The sequence below is a fragment of the Chrysochloris asiatica genome, unplaced genomic scaffold (genome assembly GCF_000296735.1).
Source record: "Chrysochloris asiatica unplaced genomic scaffold, ChrAsi1.0 scaffold00078, whole genome shotgun sequence".
NCBI lineage: Eukaryota > Metazoa > Chordata > Mammalia > Afrosoricida > Chrysochloridae > Chrysochloris > Chrysochloris asiatica.
The window spans coordinates 7,745,059-7,764,936 of record NW_006408596.1 but is presented as its reverse complement, the minus strand read 5'-3'; the positions used below and the strand labels follow the sequence as shown (position 1 = coordinate 7,764,936).

Below are 19,878 nucleotides of genomic sequence, written 5' to 3'. Positions count from 1 at the left end.
GGCCCCCTGCTCTATACTAAATAAAGATAGCTCTGAAAAGAAAATTAGGAAAACAATACTATTTATAATCGTAACCCAGATGATGAAATACTTAGGAATAAGTCTAACCAGAGAAACAAAACACCTACACAAAGAAAACTATAAAACACTATTATAAGAAATCAAGAGGTTTACAAAAATGGAAGACTAGACAATATTCATAGATAGGAAGACTTAACATTGTGAAAACATCAGTATTACTGAAAGCAATCTAGAGATATAATGCAATCCCAACCCAGATTCCAACAGTCTTTAATGAGATGGAAAAAATGATCACCAACTTTATGAGGAAAGAGACCTTGGATAAGCAAAGCACTGCTTAAGAAGAACAAAGTTGAAAGCCTCTCATTCCCTGATCTCAAAATTCACTGCACAACGGTCAAAACATCCTGGTAACGGTACAATGAAATTATACTTAGATCAATGAAACAGAACTGAGAACTTAGAAGTAAATCCATTCACAGTCAACTGATCTTTGACAAAGGGCCAAAACACATTAAATGAGGAAGAGATAGTCTTTCCAACAAATGGTGCTGGCAAAATTGGAAATCGATTTGGAGAAGAACGAAACAAGACCTATATCTTACACCAAATACAAAAACAAACTCAGCATGGATTACAGGCCTAAATGTAAAACCTAGAACTATGAAGATCAACAATGAAAACATAGGAACAAACTTAGGGGCTCTAATACATGGTATAAATACACTATCAAATACTGTAAAACACACACACACACAGTAGAAGTCAAAATAGATGACTAGGACTTCCTAAAAATCAGAAATTTATGTGCATCAGAAGATTTCATGGAAGGAGTAAGAAGGGAGCTTAGAGACCAAGAAAATATTTTTTGCAACGATGTATCAGACAATTTATAGGAAACTATAAAACCTCAGTAAGGAGCTCTGGTAGCGTAGTGGTTATGAGTCAGGCTGCCAACCTCTGGACTGCAACTCAATGTAAAGAAAACAAAAATCCTACTGGACCAATAAACAACATTCTTATCAATGGAGAAAAGATCGAAGTTGTCAGAGAGTTCAATTTTTCCTGAATCAACCATCAACATTCATAGAAGCAGCAGCCAAGAAATAAAATGACATATTACATTAGGCAAATTTTCTGCAAAAGACCTTTTTAAAGCATTGAAGAAGAGCAAAGACGTCAGCTTGAGTACTAAGGTGAGCCTGACCCAGATTACAGTAAATCAGATTATTTTCAATAATTTCATACGCATGTGAAAGTTGGACAGTGAATAATGAAGATTGTAGAAGAATTGATGCATTTGAATTATGGTGTTGGAAGAGAATATTCAAAGTACCATGGGCTGCCCAAAGAACAAACAGATCAGTGTTGGAAGAAGTGCAGTCGGAGTGCTCCTTGGAAGCCAGGATGGCCAGACTTCGTCTCTCACACTTCGGACACATTGTCAGGAGGGACCAGTCACTGGAGATGGATATCATGTTTAGTAAGGTGGAGGGTCAAGAGAAAAAGAGGAAGACCCCCAGTGAGATGGATTGGCAAAGTGGCAGCATCAATGGGCTTAAGCATGGCAACAATGGTGAGGTTAGCCCAGAACCAGGCAGTGTTTCATTCTGTTGTGCATAGGGTCACTATAAGTCAGTACTGACTTGATGGCACCTAACAACAACAATAACAATAACACCTCTACAAGAAGAAGACAAACAATCTATCAAAAAATCGGCATAGGACATGAACAAACACTTCACCAAGAAAGATATTCAGGCCGTCAACAAATACATGAAGAAAGGTTCATGAACTAATATTAGCCATTGTTGTTGTTGTTGTTGGGGTTAGGTGCCATCGAATCGGTAACAATTCATAACGGCCCGATACACAATAGAATGAAACACTGCCTGGTCCTGTGCCAAGCACACAATCATTGCCACATTTGAGCCCATCACTGCTGCCACTGTACCAATCCAGCTTGCTGGGGGTCTTCCTCTGTTACTCTAGCCCTCCATTTTACCAAACATGTTATACTTTTCCAGGGACTGGTCGCTCCTAACAACATGTTTGAAGCATGAGAGACAAAGTCTACCCATCCTGGCTTCTAGGGAGCATTCTGGCTGTACTTCCAACACAAATTGGTTTGCTCTTCTAGCAGACCATGGAACTTTTAATATTCCCTTCCAATACCATAGCACAAATGCATCAATTCTTCTATGGTCTTCCTTATTCACTGTGCAACTTTCACATGCATATGAGGTTATTAAAAATACTACAGATTGTGTCAGGCACACCTTAGTCCTCAAACTGACATCTTTGCTCTTCAACACTTTAAAGAGGTCTTGTGCAGCAGATTTGCCTAACGCAATACACATTGTTTGATTTCTGCTTCCATGATTGCTGATGGTTGTTCCAAGCAAAATGAAGTCTTTCACAACTTCAATCTTTTCTCCATTTACATGGATGTTATTTATTGGTTTAGAGATGAGGATTTTTGTTTTCTCTACGTTGAGGTTGCAACCCATACTGAAGGCAGTGGTTTTTGATCTTCATCAGTAAATATCTTAAGTCCACCACTCATCTATCAGTTTGTCATACTGTGGTGGCTTGCGTATTGTTGTGACTCTGGAAGCTATGCCATGGGAATTTTAAACACCAACAGGGTCACCCACGGTGGACAGGTTTCAGCTGAGCCTCCAGATTAAGACAGACTACGAAGGAGGAGAGAAGGACTACTTCCGAATATTTAGTCACTGAAAACCTTAGGATTAAGAGTGGAACAGTGTAAGCACCAGAACACCAGCCATTAGAGAGATGAAAATCAAAACAGCAATGAGGTGTCATCTTGCATCAGCATTAACAGCAAAGCTCAAAAAGACAAAAAACAACAAATGCTGGTGAGGGTTTGGAGAGACTGGGACCCTCATACATTGCTGGTGGGGCTGTAAAATGTTTCAACCACTCTGTTTCTTTATTAGAAAGTATGAAATAGAAATATATTACGACCCAGCAATTACTCTATTTGGCATATATCCACAAGAAATATGAGCCAGGACACGAGTAGGTATATGCATGTCAATGTTCATTACAGCACTATTCACAATAGCAAAAAGATGGAGACAGCCTAAGCACCCAGCAATGGAAGAATGAATAATCAAACATTGGTACATACACACAATGGAATCTCGAAGAGTAACAATGAATCTGCAAAACACCTCATGACATGGATGAACTTTGAGGACATTATGCTGAGTAAAATTAGTCAATCACAAAAGGACAAATATTGTATGAGACCACATTGTAAAAGCTTAAGTAAAGGTTTCTATACTCAAAGAAACATTCTTTGATGGTTACTAGAGGTAGGAGGGAGAGGAGGGTAATTCACTGGCTAGGGGGTAAACACATGTTAGCTCAGGTGATGGGGAGGGCAATATACAAGGAGGGAAATGGCACAAGAAGAGGGTGGCAGATGAACAATGAAGACAGGGGAAAACTTAGAGAGGTATGCATGGACTAAATGGGAAGGAGGTAAATAGTGATTTATACACAACCTTGGATCAGCAGTGTTTTGTGAGTAGATAAAATATGGATCAAAAAAAGGTAAATGGGTAAAGGAGAGAAAAAATATTTATGTGTGATTATTTTATGGATATTGGTTTCACCTGCCTACTACTATAAAATAGACATTAATGTTTGATAGAAATGAATACTGGGAATTATGATTATAGAAATCTTCTAAGTCTGTCTTCAGCTTACTACTGATTGAATTTGCTAAAAGGGGAAATAGAATTTTCCCAGAGAACTAGGCTTCTTGTTAAACCTTTGTAGAGTATGGGCTCTTAGTTGGAATCCTGAGCCTTACCCAGAACTCTCTTAGATGCAACATTCCCACTTGAAGAGACATGCAGACCAACCCAGAACTGTGGGAGAACAGAAGATTCTTACTGAAAGACCTTCAGAAAAAAAAAAAAAAAAAAGCAGACTTTTAGGCTGTTTGAATTTCAAATAAGCAGTTTGCTGTGAGGGATCAAGGCAAAAGTCAGCCTAGGCTGACTTTTAGGACTGAAACTTAAAGGGAACCTGTGAGCAGTTCAGTACGCTTGCTGGTAACTACCTGGATGTACTCGTGAGTGGAAGTGGGGAAAATGCAGCAATGAAGACAAGACATGAGCTGAGTTTGACCATCTTACAATGACACCCACTGACACTGAGATGAGAGCAAGAAGAGGAAGGGCTGGCTGGTCCAAAGTGTAAGGAGATGTGTGGACTCCTGAGACCATGAGCACTGACCTAACCCCTGGAAGTGTAGGGGGCTAGGGCTGAGACTGAAGGGGACAGCTGGTCTGAAGTATAAGGAAGTGTCCGTGAACCCCCAAACTTGTAGCTAGTACCCATCTGATCTAGCTCAGATGGCTAGCTGACCATAATTCAACCAGATGAAGATAAAGATGTTTACTACGGTGAGCAAGTGTAAATTGCTACAATTTGATGAATTGGACCTGTCTTTGTGGATGCAGTTGCTCAAAATTCCAAGTGGAATGGAAAGATTCTTCATATCAAAAACTGAACTTGTTTCCTCAGTGTACTGGGTTGATAGGGATGGGCAATGTGGGCACTGGCTATCAGAAATGGGGGCAGGAGATAAAGTCATGAACAAAGATCCGTGAGTGGGCTGAGTTTCAGGAGGAGGGGAAGGTAGAATCCCCACTGAATAGTTTTCCTCTTTTCCAGATGGATTTGGTGAAATGGGATAGGAAATGATGGTGATAGGATTTTACGGTTCAATTTTAAGTGATTGTTACAACTGTACTTGTAAAAGATGTGTAACTGAAAGGAGAAGTAGTTAATCTTTCATTTCAGGAACAGATGATCCCAGGACCATCAAGACTGAAGAGTAGGAGTGGAGCGTGAGACTCCTACCTAGAAAAGCTATGGTACAGCAGAGACAGTGGCATGAAGAGACACAGTAGCTGGGGGCTCTAGGCCCATGGACTGAGTAAGGTTGTGTGCTGCGGACAAGAGGCTGGTTTGCATCGTGTGCCCTTTGGACATTTCAATTCATATATCTATTTTTTGCTTTGTATGTTTACATCAAATCTTTTGGCTTTGTTTATTTGTGAAATATAAGATGTAAATGGGGAGTTACAGGGAGGTACTAGAATGACTTGTTGCAGGGAAGGGATGGTAATCACTAAGATGAAACAAAGTGTAGAATTTGTTGGATGTAAAGCTGATGATCTTGACTGTAAACCTTCCCTCAATTCACAATAAGAACTTTGAAAAAAAAAAGGATTCTCCTGCGGCTGCTAAAAATGCTATGAAAAATAGAACCACGATTACTGAAGTGATGAGTAACAAAAATTGTTAAGAAAATATTTCTTTGACTTAAACTGTAGAATACACAAATAAGAGAAAAGTCACATAATCGTATATAAACCTGCCCCAAAAAAGCAAAGCTTGCTGTCAAGTCTGTTCTGACACCAAGTGGCCCTAGAGGATAGAATACAATTGCCACGTAGGACTTCCAAGACTGTAATTTTTTCTGGAAGCAGACTGCCACATCTTTCTCTCCCCAAGTGGCTGACAGGTCTGAACCATCAGCTTTTTGGTTGGCAACTAAGTGCTTGAACTATAGGGCCAACAGATCTTCAACAGTATATACAAGACTAGTAAAACACAAAAGATAAGCTTTGGATTCTCTTAATAAAAAACTGGAGTGTCAATTAGGTATTAGGCACTACAATGCAAATATTTGCAGTCTTATGAATTATTGTGTTCCTTAATGAACTTTTACTTAACTTTTATTTTATTTTAACTTTTTATTGTGAACTGAGTGAAGATTTACAGACAGGATTATCAGTTTTACATTCAACCAATCATACACTTTGTTTCATCTCAATGACTGCAACACCCTCCCATGCAACAACCTCCTTCCATTCCAACCTCCTTCCCACCCCTTCTCAACTTTATCTTTCAATAAATGTTGCCCTTTTGATCCTGAATGATTAACCATTTCATGGTAAACATATACTATTCATGGTGTTGTTCCCCCTATATACCTGTCTACCACTTGGCTGACAACTGGGTCACGAGGGTGAGTTCTGTTTCAGACCTAAAGGGTGGTCCAGGGCAATAGTCTCAGGTTTTTTCCGTTTCTTTCTGATCAGAAAGTCCAGTCTTTTTTCTTTTATAACTTTAAGTTTTGTTCCACATTTTCTCCGACTCTCTCTGGGACCCTCTAATGGGATCTTTTCCAGAGCAGTTGCTAGTGGTAGTTGAGCACCACCTACTTCTCAGAGTCATGGTGGCTGATGTTCACCAATTGATTTCAAGCATCTTCAATTCCCATCAGTCTTCTTTCTTCTGCACATGGAGAGAGCAATAGCTGCACCTTAGATATCTGCTCATGAAGCAGTATTTCTCTTGCACCATCAGGGAAAAATGTCAATACAGTGAAAGCCAGCCAGTAACATTTTAGCATATTGTGAAAATAATACCAACCTTGGGGACTCCAACTGGTCTGGGGATCCCACTATCAGAACCAGCTAGGTGGTGGCTGGTGACAAGGTGGACTGGGCAGGCTCTAGTCAGTTTTGCTGGAGACTAATGAGAAATTCCCTTTGGGAAGTATTCATGCCTTAATTAATTTTAATGAAAGCTACAAGAGGAAGAAAGAAAAGGGGAATGCAATGGTGTCTTGATGAGATGAAATACCTGAAGAGGAGTGAGAAGGAAGCCAGTGCTTAGCTGTGTGACCACCTTCTGGGCACCACAACCAAGATTCTGGGACACCAAGACTTCAAGCATTCCTCCCTTTCTATGTGAAGACAGCAGCAAGCAAGACTGTTATCTTAGTGCCCTGATTTCGCATCTTGGCGATCATGCCGAAGCCTTACTAATTAAATACAAGGAATGATAAAAATATGAGTGCATGCATTGAATAATGATCTGAATAGGTCAAAAGAGGATGACGTTAGGATCTCCTAATCAAGCTCCACTGGAAGAAGAGCTCCCTTCATTAGTGTCTTCAGTTTTAGACTCTTGATTATTCTCCATTAGTCACCTGACTTCATCAGTAAGAGAACATGAGAACAGGGACTTTAAGCTTTGCTGGTGTACAGGGAACACAAGCCATGCCTCTTCCCTGGGTCTCCTTCAGAAGAGCACATGCATGTCATCATACATCTAGATCCAATAAAGGAGGCCAACTCAAAGCCTCTTCCTGTACAAAGGGATAACAGGAACTTTTAAATGTCAAATCCAGGCTGAAAATATTCCACCAATAAATAACGAAATATCTTAAAAGCACAGTTTTGTTTCAACTTACCCTCCCTGTTAAATTGGTTTTCCTTCTACTTTAACTCAATTTCCATTTTTAAGGGCTAGTGAATTTCAATGCAAACACAAATGACAAAATGGGTGAAGTGCAGTGGGGAGAAAGGCAGGTGTTAGGGAAGGTCCACAGTAGGTTCCCAGCTACCCCTGCCAAGTTCCTTACAGGGGGATCTTTCACTTAACTCTGTTCCATCTAACTTGGCCCAGGGGTGGAGGGCAAATGGGAACTGCAGCCTTCCTAGCAAATGGGTGCTTCTTCAGAATTCAGCCATAAGAACCCTTTTATTGATAAAACAGCCTGCGAGGAGGCACAGAGACCTCCTAGGAGATCATTTTAGATCCAGCTGATTTAATTTGATGGATACATGTGCCGCTTCAGAGCCTGGGCCTTGAACGATGACAGAGTACTACATTGGAGACTATTTTCCCTTTCTCTTGGAGAATGCACTCATCAGAACAAATTCAACAGAGCTATTCAGGCAACAACCACATGCTGTCCTAATGAGGAAGGAGACCCACAGCCTCAAAACTGAACTGAAAGAGTTTTGGATTCAGGGTTTGGAGACCTGTTTAAAAACAGCTGTTTGACTGAAGGCACTTTTTTTTTTTTTTGCCATCGTTTTGAACGACCCCTGTTTTCCATGAGTTGTAATCTGCGGGAGAGGCAGAGGCCTAGTTTTCTAGACCTGGGGATGTTGGTTGTTTTATTTTATGATTTTTTTTTTTTTTTTTAAAAAGCAGATGCTTTGAGACAGTGATCTCATCTGACTAAATGAAGTCGTGACTCGCTGCTGTGTGAGGCTTCCCGCAGCCATTAGGCAGCACATTCTTACCAGCAGCAAGACAGACTTTTAAGGACTAACTTCCACACATCTAAACAGCAGTGACACATGTTCTATTTTATAACCTCCTCCTTCCAAGCAGTGCAGGATCAGATACACAGTCATCACCCTCCCTCCAGATTCTAACAGAGCCGGGAGATAAACATGCCCTTCTTTGCTATTCCAAGGTAAATGGATTTGAGGAATTATAGGACCATCCCCTGGGGAGGAAAGGCTAAGGACACTGCACTAGGCATGCACCATAGGCTCATTAAATATGGATTAAATTACTGACATCTTCTTCCCTTTAGGCCAGAGCTTGGAGAAAATATTAATATACAATGCATTAATGATAACGTAGGTTGAAATGTAGTTGTCTCCCTTTGGCAACTAAGAAAAGCTGTCTGTCTGCCTCTCTCCCCACCCACCCAACCTCAGCAAATATACAAGCCTTCTTGGCCAAAACCAAAACCCAAACCCACTGCTACAGAGTCAATTCCAACTCACAGAGACCTTATGTAAGATTTCTGAGACCATTAATCTTTACAGAAGCAGACAAGCTCATCTTCCTCCTATAGAGGGCTGGTAAGTTTGAACTGCTGACCTTATCATTCCAGCACCTACCCACAGTGCCACCTGGGCTCCTTAAGTCTTCTTGGCACACCCTATTATATATTAATTTCATTCCTGGCTCCTATTTTGTTTTGTTTTCCTTTCCCTTCTAGCTTTTATATTCTCTTTGCCTTTTCTTTCTTGCTTTATTCTGCTAGACTGTATATCTCTTTCCAAAGGCTTTCAATCCATCTTGAAACAATACAGCATATAAATAGATACTGTAACTAAATTTTTTTCCCCAGACCAAATACTGGGGTCACATGACATAATTTCATCATGACGGTTCTCTTCAAGATTGCAGAACTGAGTATTGAAATCAATATCTGAAATGGCATTCAGTCCTGGAAAATTCAGAACGCATATGCACCCTGAGTAAATCTGTGCCCCTGAATGGTACCGGGATCGCCCTGGCACATTCAGCTCACACTCCCAGTTTAGTTCAGATTATGAAATTCCCAAACTCAATAATGACAGTCAACTTCTAATGAGGAAACTAATTTTAAACAAGGTAAATCTGAAGCAACGAATGTGGCTGGCCACCTCTAGAAGTAACCCCACTCTAAAATGTTCCGATGATGTCTAGAGATGGTCGTTAATGAAGACGGGGACAATGTCCAAGAAGAATCTGAATGAACGAGCTCCCTATTTAGGCGCTGTATTGAAAGCACATGAAATCCAATCAACTGTATTGTGCCCTGCCCACAGGAGAGGGTACCCTGACCCACAGGCAGGGCTGTGCTGTCCACTTGGCAGGTACAGCACACTGTTAGAAATGGATGCACTGGAACGATATTGGGCATTAAAACTCATTCAACTCTCTATTCTCAGAGTTGGGGTTCATCAGTCAACCTTCTAACTATCGTCGAGATATCTCTAGACTTCCCCAAAGGGGAGAAAACCACCCACAGCATTCTAGTCTACTGGACATTGCCTTTCCCCAGTCAAATCTTAAGTTGACAAACTGACATTTTATACATAAGACTTACAACTTTTGTTAGGCAATTCAGGGAAATCATTCAAACAAGTTCACATTTTTAGATTCCCCACAAAGAACTAAGGGAACAGGGTAGCTCTATAGGATAAGCACTAGATTGCAAACCATAAGGGTGGCGATTCAAAACCATCAGCTGCTTTGCTATAGAAATATAAGGCTTTCTGTTCCCCAAAGATTTACAACCTTGGACAATCGATACAGGGTTGCTCTTTGTTGGAACCGACTTCACAGCAATTAACAAAAAGAAGACAGAACTAAGGGCTAAATTCAGTGACCCCTCTAAGTCACTCCCAGCCGGAGACCAGCCTCCAGATGAGTAAGCTAAATCTCTCAGAAAGAGCTGGGGACCCAAGCCCTTTTATAGAAAGATCTCTACTCAGAGAGGCAGCGTCCATCCAGATCATACCACATACATACTAAAGACATGAAGCAAAAGCTACAGCCTTGAATAGAAAGTGATACAAATGAGGTTAACCTCCCCACACCTCTGCAACCCCCCGCCAGCCCTCCCCAAACAAAAATAAAGGACATAGGAAGACCTCAATTTTGTTTTTTTTTTAAAAAAAGACTGTAAACTGAAGCCCAAGACCCAGTAAACAACTTGGCTGATATGGGCATTTTAAATACAATGTTGAATATTTTTAAAAGAGGGAAGCTACATAAATGAAGGGGCAAGTTTTCAAAGTTAATTAAGGAAACCTTGGATACTACAGTGGATTTAAGATACTAATAATGCCAATGAAGGAGACGTCAATGGAAGCCAATTTTCGGCCCATTGAACATCTCTGAGGATCCGTTTTTCTTGCTTAGACTGTTGAAGCGTGAGCAAATGTCCTTGGGTAGTATCCCCACTGCTCAGCTCAGCTGAGTCCACCAGCAACATAAAGGCGCCGCTCCCCAGACCTACCGTGAGCGCCTGGATCTCTTCTTCTGCTTCTGCTGTGGTCTCCTCCAGCTCCGTCTTTGCCTGGCGAAGCTGACTCTCCAGGGCTGCCCGGGCAGCCTGCAGGGCCGTCAGCTGGGATTCACGCTCCTGAAGGGAGAGCTGTAGATCCGTGAGCTGGCGCTTTAGCTCCAGTTTCTGCTCCTCGTGTTCCAGGCTGACCTGAGAGACATACAAATGCCTAGGTGACCTGAAGGCCAAACCACAACCTGCTAGTCAACTTGCAACTTAAACTTGGTCTAGGAACTGAGTTCTCAGTACCCAATGGAGCAGAAAGAAGAAATCTGGTAAAACAGGTCTGGCTTCTAAGAGTTTCAAAAATTATCAGGAAAGGGAGAATATGCATGAAGCCATACATACAAACCAGCTCTGACTTGCAACTCATGTGTAAAAAGAAATACAGGGATGCAAGACAGCCTCTGCAAGGTGGGGAGACAACAATGAAAGCCAGTCATTACCATATGCCAGGGTCAGGACACGTAGGAATGTAGCAGGAAGGCAGCAGAAGGCAGAGGAAAGAATTCTGGATCTCTGTGTTATATAGCCTTTACCTAAGTAAACCAAGCAAAGAAAAGCAGAAGAGAATTCCAGTCATGAGAAGTCCAAAGGCATGGAGGCAAGGGAAACCATGGCATGTCCATTTACTGGCCTAAGTCATCTTAGGGACCAGACACTGTGTTTGGGCATTGGGGATACTAAGCAAATAAGAGATGTTTGCTGCCCTTGGGAGAGCTTACTGTCTATCAGGGACTGCCAAGAGATAAACAAGTGATAAAGGAAGGAAAGAAGGCTGTGGGGACTCATAAGAGACATCCAATGCAACTTCAGAGGGTCAGAGAAGGTTCCCTAGAAAAGATGGCATGCAAGTCCCAAAGGTCATAGAGAAGAAGAGAAGAAAGACTTGCAAAAGATTTCGTTTATACAACCAAAATGATTGAATAGCATCATCAAGGGAGGGCAGGGAACCAAAGAGGGAACTCCCAGGTTTGGGGGCACAAGAATTAGATAGATGTGAGATTATTAGGTAACAAAGGGAACATGAGGGAAAGAGTCAGTCTGAGGAGAAAGATGAACAATTCTGCTGAGCTTGAACTGCATAGGAGACATCCAAGTGGAGATGTCTAAAGTCTACTGGGAAAATGGGTCAAGGAACTCAAGAGAAAGGTCTAGGTTGGTGATAATAATGAAAATAGAAAGCATATTTGTAATACAAAGGCACTGGGTTAACTCATTTCATCTTCATAACAATCCAATAAGCAAGATGCTACTATTACTACATTTTACAGACGAACGCACTGAGAGATTTAGTTGCTGAACAAATATCACACAGCTGAGACTGGCAAGGCTGGCTTGGGCACAGTGCCTTGCGGTCTGATTAAAATGCCAGCAGTTAGAGCAGTACTGCACTCCACCAGTCTGAAAATTACCAATGCCACTTGGCAAAACCTCAAGTGGTGGGAGGCTGCAGGTCAGTGGAGGAGGGAGAGCGGGACACCATACAATGAAGGGGAACCCAGGCATCCTGCATCTTTCCAACTGCACACTCCTTGCTAAAGCAGTATTCACCCTGAACCACAAATAGGGAGAAAGTTTAGGGCTCTTAAAGGAGGATCAAACTTGGGGAGGTGGTCTCTGCCCCCATCTCAATAGCAGCATGTGGTGAAGCGAAGATGGACTGCCTTGCTACATTTCAGCTAAACTCTAGAATTCCAAGTGATAATGTACAGCCCTGAGCTTCAAAGAAGACACTTTAAGACACATCTACCATCTTTGGCTGGTGAGGGGAATGGAGGAGGTGTGGGGAACTAGCTAAATCCAATCAAGTAAAAAGCTACAAGCTTCACCTGAAGCATCTTAATTGCCCCTCTGTTCCTGAAAAAAGAAAAGGTAAAAGTCGGCCACTATTCGAGCACTTCTGAGTTGTTTATGCCTAGATTCTTCTATCATTTACTCAAAAGCAAAAGCAGAGCCTGGAAAATAGAAGTGAAACAACCAGTTTAGGCTCTGAGACCACTCAGAACAATACTTTTCCAACTCCATAGTGATTAAAAATCAGCTGGGAAGCTGGTTAAACACAAATCCCCGCGCCACTCCCGCCTCCCATTCCATCCCAAAAAGCCCAGGATGAGACACACCAGGTCCACCATATGACAACCTCTGAAAGACACAGGACAGTAGTTTTTCTATCCTTTGGAGAACTCCAGTACAAGACCCTCCAGAACACAAGTACTCCCCCTGGGCTTAGGCCTCAGCCCTCTGTCTACTGGCTTTTCTTTAAGAAGGGTCACCTGCTCTCTGCAGGATTCCATCGCAAGCATGCAAGCACCTGGTTGGCCCCACACCATTCTCCACTCCAGGCCTGGAGGCCTGGCTCCCTATGACTGTTGTTTCTGAACGCCACTCCTGCTTCTGCAGGTGCCACTTTGTCACCCTGCCCACCAAGTTGGAAGCCCACAAGGTCAGGCAGTAGGTCTGCCTTGTCCACCATCATCCGCCCAGTCCACTTAGCTCGCAGTTAGTGTATTTATATGGCGATTGAGTTACGTGAATGTTATGCAAGAGCTCTAGTCACCTTCAACATGTGTACAGCCAAATCTGCTGTATTTTCCTCCCTAAATCCTGCCTGCTCCATCCAAGCTGCCTTACATCTATTAAGATAGTCACCTCCCCTCACTGGCGTCCATACTTAAAACTCTACTTCGGTTGTCGGTAGCAGTCCTGCATCACTAGTTTTGAGCTTAGGCTGAAAGAACATCCTGCTGTACACTTATTGAGTATGTAGATGCCAATGAGAGGGTCTTGCAGTGTCCCCATTTTACAGATGCACCCAGCTAGATAATCCCCGCATGGAGGTGGACTCTGGACCCATGTGCATAGTCTTTTATGCTTGAGACCTGGCAGGTTTGGGGGCCAGGTCCCCAACACATCCTCTTGGGAGATCATCCCTCCTGCTCACCTCCCGCAGCCTCGTCTCTAGCTCCAGCAGTCGATTCTTGTCGCTGTGGTCCTGGTGACTGATTTTTTCCAGCTGCTCCTCTAGCTTTCGGTTCTGGGCCTCCAACTTTCCAGCCTGTGTCTCCAGGTAGAACTTCTGTTGTCTGAGCTCTGAAATCATCTCCTCCTGAGCCTTCCTGGTGGAGGGGTCCAAACAACAACAGAGTGTTCTGAGAAGGCAGCCTGTGCCCTTGGAAGGGCAAACAAAATCCTTATTTAAAGGACCATGGCCATTCCTGGGTTAGCACTAACTGGTCTGGCTTTGAGTGCATGATCCCAGAGAAGGGACCCTGGAGAGCACTCAGTCCTTGATGCTTCTGCCTGTGAGGTTACTCAGGCATGGGGCAGGGTCCAGAAGGACACTAACACTTCCCTCCTTTGGTGGAAAAGGAGACAGGAGCATCCCTGGAGTACCAGAGTGCTTGGAGGTACTCCTATTGGAGGTACCAAGGAAGGCATAGGGAAGAGAAAAGCTGCTATTTTCTCTAGTTCTCCAAAGAGCTCCCCAGTTCTGCACCAGACTGATCAGAACAACTCAGAGAACAGCAGCAAAACACAGCCTAAGAAGCTGGTGTGAATTAAGATGGGAATGTTCTGGAAGATCTGTGAGAGAGATCCAAGGAAAATAAATTCTGGAGATGGAAATTCTTTGAAGGAACAGATTAACATCAAAGTACTAGTAGAAAGAGGAATTATCTGATCATCCCTGAGGAACCCCAAACTTCGTCCCCTGGGGCCTAACCTAACAACCACAAGATAGATAGCACAACTGGTCCCAAACAAGCTCACCTCTGACTAATTACGCAGATCTGGAGAACAAGGCCTGAAGAGTTCCAAAAGCAAGCTATAAATAGCCTCATTAGAGACAGTGAAACACTCTGTAGTCTGATGGCAATTTGAGACATTTAAGGAAAACCAACTGAAAAAAAGAGGACTCCATCGAGTGAGACCACGTAACAGCGGCCAAAATTCCATGAGGATATGCTGGTGGGCCGAACTACAAAAGTCACTAGACTCTGCTCCAGCTCCAGTTCCATCGGGCAGGAGGACAGAGAGCTGATGGCCCAAGACAGGAGACTAGAGTGCACTAACACACGCAGTCAGGATTGGAATACTTACATGTTCCTCTGGGTAAAAAGACTGCTATTTGCCGCAAGCTTATTGGCTTCGGACAGTTCCACAATCCTCTGCTCCAGGGATCTGATCTTGGAATCCATAGCATTGATCATCTGAAAACAGAGAGCTCTTTTTAAACCTGGCACACAGATGGTTACACCATGGGCCTGGGTAAAAAAATCTTGTCTGAAATGCAGGCAATGTGGACAGGGGTAATGGGGGACACTCAGTCTTCAGCATGAGGACCATAGGTATTACTGCTCAAACAGATGGCACTGAGACTAAACAACTCCACACTAGCTCAGTGACTGACTTGCAATGAAAATATGAAGAAGAATCTATTCAGGCCTTGGTTAAATGCACGTGACCTGAGTCACTAAACAGGCAATCTGAAAGCTAGAATTTTATAAGGACTTGGGGGTGCCATTTTCTGAGTTATTCCTTCTCACCCAGCCATAACTATCCAGGATTCTCTAATCAAAGTTTCGCCAAAACTTCATGAATCTTAAGAACCAGGTGGGATGTTGGTTAAACTATAACTTCCCAATACCCTCCCTTAAGAGATTCTGATGTGGGAAGTCTTGGTGGGTCTGAGAGGCAGGTTAACAAGCACCATAGCTGACTCTTAGGAGTGGTCAGTTTCTGAAACCATAGGCCACATGACAGAAAAGAGAGGAAGAGAAACACAAAATAAAAAGCAGACAAAATGAGCGAACCAGGGCCACTGGGCCTTCTGTTAAATAGAATAACTTTGAAGGGCAACATTCTAGCTGTTGGAAGAATTCTAGTTGCTAAATTCTTGAAGAAGAACATGAGAGAAAGTTGGCCACTAACTCTCCTGCTTTTAGGAGAGGAAGCAGTTACAGAGAGAGCTTCCTGGTATTTACAAACGCCACAGGATTAAACAGGAAGAATAATTCACCAGATAAAATGGTTTCTTTCTGGCATGCAGTTCTTGGTGTGTTTCAATCACCCTCCTTTGAAGACTAACTGGGTGGTTCCTTATACCTACCGCCTTCTGCTCGCTGAGAATTTTGCCTTTCTCATGGGCTTCCTCTTCGTGCCTTTGCATCATATTCTCCAGGGTCTCCTTATCGGCCAGGTCTTTCTTGATCTGACTGTCCAACACCTACAAGAAACAAAACAAATCAACATTCAGAGGAGCAAACCTGAGCAGGAACGACTAAACAGGGGCGTTACAGGAGGGTCATGCAAGGAAAAGTGAAAAGAAAGGAGGCAAAGAGCTGAGATGAGGGCAAAGCCTCCCAAACCCTGGGGCAAGGAGAGGTATTGGGAACCTGGATGAGGTTCAGAGGCCAAAAAGTACCATCAAATAATGGTAGATTCTAATTAAGAACTTATTTCAAAATCAACAGCCAAAATGTAACAGATGAAGAATATTCAAAATGGAAGTGAATTCCAGAAAAAGGGCAAGAAAATCTCTAAAGATTTAGGGCTAGAGGATAAAGTTCTTATATTTGCAGATATTACTTGGGGACACAGCCAATGCACTAGCAGTATAGTATGTTTCAGAACATTCCTCGCTTTTAATTTGGTCAGAATTAATTCTGGATAACCCTGGGCTGCGTGCAGAGTGAGAGCAAACAAAAGACAAGGGAGATCTGTATCACCTGGTGAAGGCTCCAAAACAGCTCAGGCTAGAGGATTTTGCCAGCAATAAAATAGTTGGACAGCCAATAGATTGAAAAGCAGCATAAAAGAAATACAGGGAAAACAGTTTCTTCTGTTCAGTCTGCTGGTCCAGCTCGAGAGAAAAGAGTCACTAGGAAGAGGAACCTTTCCCCAGGGAAGAGGAAGCAAGTGTTTTTAATGCTGAGAACACCACTGTAAGCACCTACTGCTCCCAAGTGGGGAAACAATCAGAAAACGGTACTGGTGTGACCATCCACCAGCTAGCTCTACTGTAACACAGTCCTACCAGGTGCCAAAACAGCAGACAAAAGAAAAAGAAAAAAGAGAGCTAACATCATAACTTGTCCAAGCCTTTGACCGCAACCCTGTATTTCTGATCACAGAGAATCCACACTGCTATTCCAAGTGACACCAACTGCATCAAGAAGGACAACAGGGTGTTGGGAATAAAACGGAAAGAATTGGGTTCACAAAAGGAACTGAAATCTGTTTTTCCACCATGTCTATTGTGAAGAGGCCTTCAGAGTTCATAATGACATCTTCCCTAAAAAGAGCCAGCCAGCAGGGAGGAGCCGCATGATGAAGAAAGGAAAGAGCAAACTTCAAAGAGGGCTTTAAACTAGAACCAAATGGTGGAAAAAATAGAATGGGAGTTGATGGAGAAGAACAAAAGGTGGAGAACAGGGTCATGAGGAGGGAAGATGCTCAGTAGGCTAAGTGACCCACTCTCTTGGGTGTCTTAGCGTGATTCTAAAATTATGAGCACATTATTATTACTAAAATGATCTCACAGAGCTGGAACAGGAAGCACAAAGAAGAGCAGACTAAAAAGAAATGGTTTTCTAAAGAGTCCAGTAGGGAAGACAGACGAGAACAGATCTTTCCCTAAAACTACAGAGAACCTAGAAAATCCAATTCCTTCCAACTAGAGGGTAGCAGAGACCACCTAATATCTACACCATGTAACTCTTTTCCACAAAGTGTCAAAGTGATGAAATACATTTCAAGATGACCACCCAAAATAAGATACCAACGTTGGCAGAGATGGATGCCAGTAAGTGGGTACAGAAGAGACAAGGCTCTAACAAGAGTGTATGCATCTCAGTCTTGAAAGGGTTAAACTGGAAGAAGGACGAACAAGAAGATATGCAGTAAAAGTGAGAGGAAGAAAGGAATTTGGTAAAATGGGAGATTCCACTGTAGACTTCTAAATCAATCTCAGACAGAATGCCATATATTTTACAAAAAAGTCAGGTCATCCACATCGCAAGATAAATATTACAAAGGGTCATATATTCACTGTGTATTGTGATCAATGATCAATGAATGGCCATATTCAGTCTCATAATTTTCTTCAATTTAGTTTCTTTCTAAGACAGAAGTCTAGAAGTCAGTAAGAATTCAACTAAAGTGATTGGTAAGTTGTTGCTGTTCAGTGACATTGAGTCGAATCTGACTCACAGCAACCCTGCATAAGGTTGCTGAGTCTGTCAATCTTTGCAGGAACAGAAAGTCTCATCTCTTTCCCACAGAGCAGCTGGTGGGCTTGAACCCACCTTGTGGTTTGCAGTGCAGTGCTTATTCTACAGAGCCACCACATTCCTCAAAGAGATTGTTATATAAAGTTTGAAATACACTAAACGTAGGTGGTCAGACTAGGACATTTAGAAGTCCCTTCTGGATTACTTGTCTATATTTCTGAAAGTAATCTTAGGGTAAAGAAAAAAGGGGCCACAGTGGTGGTTGTGGTAGAACTGCACTGAGTGTGAATATAAATGGTATGGCTCCCCAAAGAAGAGACCATCAACTCTTTGAGAATACCAACCAGATCAACAACAGAACCATCAGGAAACTTCAAAGCCTCCTTCAATGGCTAATTTATCAAGAAAATAAGTAAGAAGTAAAGGCTTGGCCCAAAATTATAATGAAAATGTGATGTGATTCAAAAGAAAATGTAAAGGCTACCATCCATTTCTGATAATATGTTCAGTTAGATTATTCAAGGCAGCTCTCCTTCTGCAAATGAATTAAAGTATATGATGTAAATATAAAAAGGGTACAAAAAGCTGGCTTTATTCTGAGGAATGTGGTAAACCAAATAAAACCGAATTTCAGTTTTGAATGTCTGAGAAAGTAAGAGGAAGAGAGCCTAGAGCCATACTCCAAGGTTTGCACATATTTTCATCCAGGGTCTCAAAATAATTCTCACTAATAGTTTTCCTACGAAACTGAACATCTCACCAAACACATAAGGAGATAAAACAACAACAACAACAAAAAGTGCACTGCCGTCAAGTCGATTATGACTCATATTGATCCTGTACAGGGTTTCCGAGACTATAGCTCTTTACAGGAGCGGACAGTCTCATCTTCCTCCTTTGGAGAAGTTGGTGGGTTTGAACTGTTGACCTAGCAGTTCAATGCCTAAACCACAGCACCACCATGAAAAGGAACCAGTAAAACAGAGCAGAAATAGACCTTCAAATATTTCAGATATTGGAATTATCAGACACAGTTTATAAAACCACAATGCTGAAGGTGTTTAGAGAAATAAAAAACAAGTTTGAAAATGGAAGGAACAGAAAATTGTCTTAAATAAATAAACTATTAACTTGGGAAAGAACCAAATAAAACACCTATGAATGAGAAGCACTTACCGAGAATGTAGCAGAGAGAGATAAAGAAATGGAAAACATTTTTAAAAGACAGTTTGGAGGTGAATTAACACATGACTAATTCAATTTTCAAAAGGAACAGCGAGAAGGAGGAAGAGACCATATTTGAGGTATAGTGTTGTTAGGTGCCGCTCAGTAGGTTCCAACTCATAGCAACCTTTTGCACAACAGAACAAAACACTGCCCAGTCCGAGGTACAATAGTCAATAATTTTCTATAGCAGATAAAAAAAACAAAAACAAAAGACACTCAATCCCAAATGTCCATCAATAGCATGCAGAAAAAAAAGAAATCCACATCTAGACATATTACAGTAAAGCTGCTGAAAGACAAAACTTTTTTTTAACACAGCCAGTGAAAAAAGGATTGAGTACTTTTGAAAAAGTCAACAGTTAGACCAACTGCAGACTTCTCAACAGCAACAATGAAAGCCAAAAGTCAATGGAATTGCTATCGTCAAGGAATGTTACAAGAAAATGACTGCCAACCTCAGAGTCTAGTCAAAATATCTTTCAAGAATGAGGGTGAAATAAAGACATTTTCTGGCCAACAAAATAAAGAGCTTGTGCCTAGTGGAGTCTCACTACAGAATGTTCTCAAAGATATATTTTAAATATAAGGAAAAGGACCCAGGGCTCAGAGTCAAGAAACTTAAAAGCAAAGAGTGTAGTGACTTTCGGCTAAATAGAAATTATCATTAACTGAATGACTACGGGGTAAGTGCAT

The 19,878-nt window shown here is 42.0% G+C and overlaps 1 protein-coding gene across 2 annotated transcripts in view; it reads right to left on the bottom strand.

Moving 5' to 3' along the window:
- The window catches only part of CIT (citron (rho-interacting, serine/threonine kinase 21)), a 294,107-nt gene that overhangs the window by 79,783 nt on the left and 194,446 nt on the right, over window positions 1-19,878 (bottom strand). For both annotated transcript variants that reach the window (XM_006865452.1, XM_006865453.1), the window contains 4 exons: window positions 15,837-15,953; window positions 14,828-14,937; window positions 13,671-13,845; window positions 10,679-10,876 (listed from right to left, as the gene is read on the bottom strand). In XM_006865452.1, coding sequence (XP_006865514.1) covers window positions 10,679-10,876; window positions 13,671-13,845; window positions 14,828-14,937; window positions 15,837-15,953 — 600 coding nt within the window. The remainder of the gene's footprint in view (window positions 1-10,678; window positions 10,877-13,670; window positions 13,846-14,827; window positions 14,938-15,836; window positions 15,954-19,878) is intronic.